The sequence below is a fragment of the Mercurialis annua genome, linkage group LG2 (genome assembly GCF_937616625.2).
Source record: "Mercurialis annua linkage group LG2, ddMerAnnu1.2, whole genome shotgun sequence".
NCBI classification, from domain to species: domain Eukaryota; kingdom Viridiplantae; phylum Streptophyta; class Magnoliopsida; order Malpighiales; family Euphorbiaceae; genus Mercurialis; species Mercurialis annua.
In genome coordinates this window covers 32,153,464-32,161,318 of record NC_065571.1, presented here as the reverse complement: position 1 = coordinate 32,161,318, position 7,855 = coordinate 32,153,464, and the positions used below count along the sequence as shown (strand labels likewise).

At 43.3% G+C, this 7,855-nt stretch overlaps 2 protein-coding genes across 2 annotated transcripts; both read left to right on the top strand.

Moving 5' to 3' along the window:
• Positions 1-3,422: 3,422 nt before the first annotated feature.
• On the top strand, positions 3,423-4,151 carry LOC126668425 (uncharacterized). The gene has a single exon (XM_050361628.1). The coding sequence runs from the start codon at positions 3,423-3,425 to the stop codon at positions 4,149-4,151; it is 729 nt and encodes a 242-aa protein (XP_050217585.1).
• Positions 4,152-5,625: 1,474 nt separating this feature from the next.
• Positions 5,626-7,359, top strand: LOC126668424 (uncharacterized). The gene is made up of 2 exons (XM_050361627.1): positions 5,626-6,460; positions 6,563-7,359. Exons 1-2 carry the CDS (start codon positions 5,626-5,628, stop codon positions 7,357-7,359), a joined length of 1,632 nt encoding a protein of 543 aa, XP_050217584.1.
• Positions 7,360-7,855: the final 496 nt, after the last annotated feature.

The window sequence follows — 7,855 nt, the reverse complement described above, 5'->3', positions numbered from 1 at the left end:
TAAGCCTACCGTTTAGAAACGTTATGAAACAAATACAAACGTTTCACCTTTTTATCAATTTAAACCGAACGTTTACTAACGTTACGAAACAAATACAAACATGTCACCTTTTTGGCGATTTAAGTGAAACATTTAACCTTTTAAGCGATTTAAAACAAACCGTTCAAAACTGTAATATCCCGTATTTTTTACATCATGGTTTCGATGTGTTTCTGACTTAGTTTTGGATTGTTAATGGTGGACTTAGCAAGTGTGACACTTTGTTTGGGGTTTGAGTTGTATCTTGTATGTGTCTGAGTTTTCGATGGCGATTTGATTTGTATTCGGTTTATAATCGATGATGTATTCGTATACCTTCTGAATATGACATGTTTTGAGAAAACATACATATCTCCCAATTTAACCGTTCGATCGGGCTCATTTTCGGATATGTTGTGCCCAAGACAAAGTTGACTGTTGGATCAAAAATGGAGGCACGTTGGAGGGCGCGATGGGCCATAGCGCCTCGCAACGTGCCCCATACGTTTTCTGTATGCCTGGTGAAGCCGTGATGGGACGAACGCGCCTCGCATCGCACCTCCCATCGCGACTCACCTGTAATTTTGTGTATTGGGCTATAAATAGACCCCATAATTTGACCAAACTCTTTTTATCTCGTTTTGTGAAAACCCTAGCCGACGTTTTCAGAGAGAAACCTTCTCTTAACATTATTATCTTCATTCTCAATCCTTACGACTCAAGCTACGGTAAGTTACTTCTCTTATCTTCCGATTCTTCGTTTCAATATCGCTTTCGTCGACTTAAACGTATGTTTCTCTCCATGCTAGCAATTATCTGAGTTGGGTATTCTTGCTTCGTCCATCCTATTCATTCTTTGGAATCACAAACGGTACGTAAGAATTCCTTCGTTTATCGCCGTTTCGATTTCGATGTGTTCTTGCTTATTTTCTGCCTCTTCTTGTCAATTCATGGCTGCAAATTGTGTTGACATTTGACGCGAATCTTGTCTGGTTAATATGAGTCTCATCGTGGTTACTTTTTCTTAGCCGAATTCGATCGAAACCATATCCGAGTGCCTTGCGTGGTCACTGTGATCGTTTCCTTTGAAATTGTTCTTCTTTGTTTTGTGATTAGAGAGTTGTACATGGCTGAATTTTGCATGATTAGGTGGTTGCAATTGTTATGCTCTTTTGATTAGGTTTTGTAAGAAATTGCAAATATGTTATTCATGACTTGTTGGCGGGGATGAATTATGTTGCATTAAAGAAGATTACTAATAAGCTAGATTAGTCCCTAATATGTTTTGTTTAATTTGATGGAATCCCTCAAGTTGTCTTGATTTAATGATATTGTTTTAAACATAACTTTTGAATTTGGATTTAATTCATAAACTATTAAAGTGTAAATGATAAATGTTTTATAACTTAAATTTATATAATTACTCGGGTAATTATATATATATAATATTGAATATCAATTTGATGTACCAATTTAGCTAATTTACAATTTATCCCCTAAAGTTTCTAAAAACTTATTCAAGCTAAGTTTTATCTTTCGGATCTTTGTTTGACTTATAATTTAGTAAGTTGAGAGCGAGTAATTAATTTTTACTTCGAATATCAAATTGGCTAAAGTACAGTTTAGTCCCTAAACTTTTATAAACTTAAAATGGTTAAGTTTTAGTTGTAACTTAGGTTATTTTTCAAGTTATTGAATTCTATTTTTAAATAGGATAATTATTTTATCAAGTATTTTAATTTATAAATTCGGTTTATAAATTTAATAAACTTTCTGATGGATACGCAGTTGACCCCAATGCATATAGTCAAACAAGAGCAGCAGACAGTAGATACCAAACAGTGATCATTAGTCAGCAGACGCAGATTCTAACTGATATGATCTCAAGTAATCCGGAAAGATTGGGATTAACATAATCCCTATTTTCCAGCATGAGTCCGAATTAAACACAATCACAAGAAGATGACTTTGAGTCGGTTACTGAGAGAGGATTCTATATAAATAGACCGAAGACCAAAGGTAAAACCATAATTCATTCTCTTTAAACTACGTCATTTATCTTTGAACCTTACAAGGTATCTGAATTAGGCATTAGAGTGTGGTCGGACACAACGTCCGACTCATTCTAACCTGTGTTCGTGATCTCAGGTTGACAAGAGAAGATCCTACCATTCGCAGAACCATCATTTGGCGCCGTCTGTGGGAAACGATTGTTCTTTCCTGAAAAAAATCAATCAATTTTGGTTCTACGAACTGAAAACAAACTCATGGACAACCATGATGAACCACCACCACCTGGAGTCGGAGTTAGAGATAGAGAGATGGCCGGAGGCAGCAATCCAACTCTGATAGCAAGAACAGACGGAATAGTCTTTCCCCTCCGCCCACCTCCGGCGGGAACTGCAGGAACGACAGGTCCTGTGAGGACAAGCTCGGGAATCCCAGTGGGAACAGGAGCCACAAGTGCGGGCATCACACCACCGGTTTCCATACCCGGATCAACAGCGGGATTAATGGGCAGAGGAGCACAACTACCAGGAACTAGTCAGGTATTTCCTCCTTGGAATTATTATACACCACAGAATATGTACTATCCATCGCCCATGTATAATCAAAACGCGACGAGCTGGCCGCAGACGTATAGCCCATGGGGCAGCCAATATCACCAGGGATACCAAAGACCCACCGCACCAATTCCTTTTCCGTCCTTAGACGTAGAGGAAACCGTCACCGCGGCAACAGCCGGATACATCCCACAATATGTACCACCAGGAGCCCAGCTACCACCGCTCTACCATGAGGCGGTGATGAAGAGTTTTAACGACTTCCAAGATAGGCTGATTGGGATCGCGAAGGAGAAGACAGTAGAAGCAGATAAAACACCCGCTCAGAGAAGGCAACGATCTGAACCGATCCCAAGAGGACGAGATAAAGACGCACAGAAAGATAAAGAAACGGCTCCCCGGCGTGTTCTCACTGCACCACTCCCAGGAGACGCAGGGAAGGAGAAGGGAGATGACGCCGCACAGCAAGGCGAAAAAGCAAGAGACGAAGAAGTCGCGAAGAAGCAGAGAGAATACGTAGACATAGAGAAGGATGAAGGAGGAAGCAGACGGAAGGAACGAGAAGCAGAGAGCCACTCTTTAAACAGAAGAAGAGCCGCAGGAGAAAAGAACACTCTGGATGAGAAGATTAAGCATGCGATGAGAAAATACCAGAAAGATAGCTACGAAGACGATGAAGGAGGGGACGATTTTTCACCACTGAAGAAGGAGGTATTGGACGTGAAATTCTCTTCTCGTTTCAAATTACCAACGTTCGAACCCTTTGATGGAACTGGAGACCCAAAAAGCCACATCTCAAAATTCAAAACGATAATGATGCTTCAAGATGTTTAAGATCCGATGTTGTGCAGAGTATTCCCTGCCACACTCAAGGGATCGGCGCAGAAGTGGTACCTCGGACTGAAGTCCAATACCATCGGGACGTTTGCGGAACTGGCGACAGCATTCAAAGCGCGTTTTCGCACAAACATCCCTCTGCAAAAGAACTCAAGTGATCTGCGAAAGTGCCAACAAGGTGAAAGCGAGACGTTGAAGAACTTCGTGGACAGATTCAATAAAGAAGCCGTCCAGATAGAGCACCTAAACCATGATACAGCCATAGAAGCTATGAAGATGGGAACAAGGTATGAACGACTGAGGGACAAGATCCTAATGAAAAAGCCTTCCACTTTCCAAGAGTTAATGGCAATAGCACATAAGTACGTAGAGCTGGATGAAGCAAGAAGAACGCTGACAAAACAATACGAGGAAGACAAACCAGAGAAATACCGCAGTAGAGGAGGAGATGATAGAACGCAGAGATTCGGAAGAGGAAATAAGCCGTTTGACTTTACGCCTTTGAACATAGCACCTGTAGAAATATTCAGCTGGATGAAGAACAATAGCGTCATGTACAACACACCCAGAAAGCTGCATCCAGACAAAGAGAGAGACAAGAGCAAGTATTGTAGATTCCACGAAGGATATGGCCATGACACAGATAGATGTTGGGACCTGAAACGGGAGATAGAACAGCTGATCCAGTCTGGAGTATTGAAGAAGTTCGTACGCACGGAAGGAAACGCATAAAAAAGAAAACCCGAGCATGTGGAAAAAGAAGAGGCGAATAAAAGATTCAAAGAACCCATGGGTGTGATCAACATGATAGAAGGTGGAGAACCTTATTCAAAGTCACAGAAGAAGAAGATTCGCAAGGGCGTATACTCGATAAGTACCAGAACACCCGCAGAGGAGCTACCACTAGTTACTTTCGGACCAGAAGATGGGAGGCATGTGCAGGAACCGCACAACGACGCGCTAGTAATCAAAGCATTGATTAACAATTTTAGAGTAATGAGGATCCTAGTGGACGAAGGAAGTGCAGTTATTCTCCTAACCTTGCAAGTCTTTAGGGGGATAAGGGGATCGGTAACGGATCTCAGACAGGTTTCCGTTCCTTTAGTAGGCTTAGGAGGAAAGCCTATCAGGCCAGAGGGAATGGTAGAACTGGAGATAATTTTGGGAGAAGCAGAAGAAGGGCCACTGAAGACCATGACAGTAGTTTTCAACGTACTAGATATCCCTTTGGCGTACAATGCCATCTTGGGAAGGCCTTTCCTATACCAGTGTGGTGCGGTGAACAGCATCAGATGGCTGACACTTAAGATTCCTGACGAAGAAGGGATAGTAACCGTGAAAGGGAGCCAGCTAGCCGCACGAGAATGCAATTTGATAACTGAAGAAAAAGGCGAAAGTTTGAACATTGAGGCATTCCCTGAAGATCCAGAAGAGGAAGAAGGAGACAGGAATGCCCCAGTAGGTAACATGGTAGAATTCCAGATCACCCAGAAGAAGACAGTAATGATTGGAACAGAAATACAAGAGGCCGTGGCAGTAGAGATCAAAAGCGTATTACAGAAGAATGGAGACGCCTTTGCCGCAGATGCCTCAGAAGTTGTGGGAATAGACACAGCGATAGCCTCCCATAAATTGACTTTTTACAAAGATGCCAAACCAGTAGTGCAGAAAAAGAGGCGGTTCGCAGAAGACCGAAGGAGGGTCATAGAAGAAGAGGTCAGGAAGTTGGAGGCAGCCAAGTTCACAAGGGAGGTAATGTACCCAGAGTGGGTTGCCAACGTGGTCTTAGTGAAAAAAGCAAGTGGAGGATATCGTATGTGCGTGGATTTCACAGACTTAAACAAAGCATGCCCGAAGGACAGCTATCCGCTGCCAAATATCGATCAGCTAGTAGATTCAACAGCCTGCTACCAGCTGTACAGTCTCGCGGATGCAAAACAGGGTTATCATCAGATACCAATGAACGAAGCGGATCAGGTGAAGACAGCTTTCACTACCGACTTGGGAACGTATTGTTACAATGTCATGCCATTTGGGCTGAAAAACGCAGGAGCAACGTACCAACGGCTGGTGAATTTCATGTTTAAAGACCAACTGGGGAGGAATATAGAGGTCTACGTGGACGATTTGATCATAAAAAAGCAGTACACATGAAGAGCACGCTAAAGACTTGGAAGAAACCTTTGCGGTATTGAACAAATTTAACATGAAGTTGAATCCGGAGAAGTGCGCGTTTGGCATTAAGGCCGGGAAGTTCCTGGGGTACTTAGTGAGTCAGAGAGGCATAGAGGCGAACCCAGAAAAGATTCAAGCCATCCTAGACATGGTGGCACCACAAAGCATCAGAGAAGTCCAGAAATTGAACGGAAGAGTGACAGCGTTGGGGCGATTTGTTTCTTCATCTGCGAAGAGATGTCCCCCCTTTTTCAAACAACTGCGCAACATGAAAAAATTCGAATGGAATGAGGAATGTCAGAAAGCTTTCGAAGAATTGAAGGTCTTTTTAACCAGCCCGCCGTTACTAAGTCGGCCAAAGGCGGGAGAAGTTTTATACTTGTACCTATCAACAGGTAAAGAAACGATCGCGTCGGTACTAGTAAGAGATGAAGAAGAAGAGCAGTTGCCCATTTACTACTCCAGCAGGACGTTGAAAGGCGCAGAGTTAAATTACCCAACAATTGACAATTTGGCATTGATGGTGGTAGTAGCAGCAAAGAAGTTAAGGCCATATTTTCAAGGGCATACAGTCATTATACGCAATAACCAACCTCTGAGGAAGGCATTGCAGAGACCGGAAACTTCAGGAAGGATGGTTAGCTGGTCCGTCCAGTTGGGGGAACATGATATACGATATGAGCCGAGGAAAACATTAAAGGCACAAGCACTCTCAGACTTTGTAATAGAGATGACGGAGAAACCAGACACCGAAGAACCCAGAGAAGCAGTTACTTGGAATCTCTACGTAGATGGAGCGTCCAATGACCTCGGAGCTGGAGCAGGTGTTGTTGGAAGGACCGATGGGAATAACAATCGAGTATGCAGTACACTTGGCATTTAAAGCAACCAATAACGTGGCAGGTATGATATCAGTCCATCATTTAAATATAAATACCGTTTATCGCAATAAACTAATAGTACTGTAGAATATGAAGCTCTCATAACAGGATTGTCAATTGTGAAAGCAATGAAAACCGAAGTCCTACGAGTCCATAGAAATTCCCAGTTAGTCACAGGACGAATAGGAGGACAGTTCCAAGCAAAAGAGGCAAATATGGCAAGATATATGGAGAAAGCAAAAGAGCTCTTGAATGACATAGAGAGATTCGGAGGAGAATGGGAGATCTGCCCCATACCCAGAGAAGAGAATGCACCCGCAGATGCAATCGCCCAAGCAGCGGCCGCAAAGAACCAGTATTTCATGGAGATGAAAATGAAAGAAGAGCGCTCCGCTTCTTCCGTAGAGGCAGAGGAGGAAGTGCTACCTATTGAAGAAGTAGATACCTGGATGCAGAAACTATTGGCATACCTAACAGAAGGCACTCTCCCAGAACAAACAGCTGAAGCAGCAAAAGTAGTTCGACAGTCAGCATCGTACTCAGTCCTAGAAGGAGTACTTTACAGGGCATCAGCTACGCACCCATGGTCTCGATGCCTGACGAAGACAGAGGGCCTATATGTTCTGCAGGTGATTCATGAGGGGATCTGCGGGGCCCATGAGGCATCAGCAGCCCTAGTTAGGAAAGCATCCTTACAAGGTTTCTACTGGCTATCCATGAAGAAAGACGCAGAAGAACTAGTACTTAAATGTGATAAGTGTCAGAAGTTCGGCGCAGTAATACGAACACCAGCATCTGAGCAACACCCCATCGGTAGTCCATGGCCGTTCATGACCTGGAGCGTAGACATACTAGGACCTTTCCCCCAGCGAGGGGACAAGTAAAGTTCATCGTGGTAGCCGTAGATCACTTTACCAAATGGGTGGAGGTAGAGCCAATGAAGACGATCACCATGGAGAAGATTCAAACTTGGCTATCAAGAGAAGTCATGGGAAGGTAAGACATTTCATTTTTTACCATATACTCATATAAATTTGCATGTTACTAATATAAATGGGCAGGTTTGGCATACCACATTCCTTAGTCACTGACAACGGGAAACAGTTCGATTGCCGCAAGTTCAGAGCATACTGTGAAGGGTTGAACATAAAGTTGAAGTTCACCTCAGTAGCCCATCCGCAGACGAATGGACTCACAGAAGTCACAAACAGAACTATCCTCACAGGAATAAAAAAGAGACTCGATGATCTGAAGGGAAGATGGGTCGATAAACTATACAAAGTCACCTGGGCATATCGCACCACACCCAGAAAGGCCACCGGAGAAACCCCCTTTGGTCTGTGTATGGCGCAGAAGCCGTGTTACCAGTAGAAATCGGTA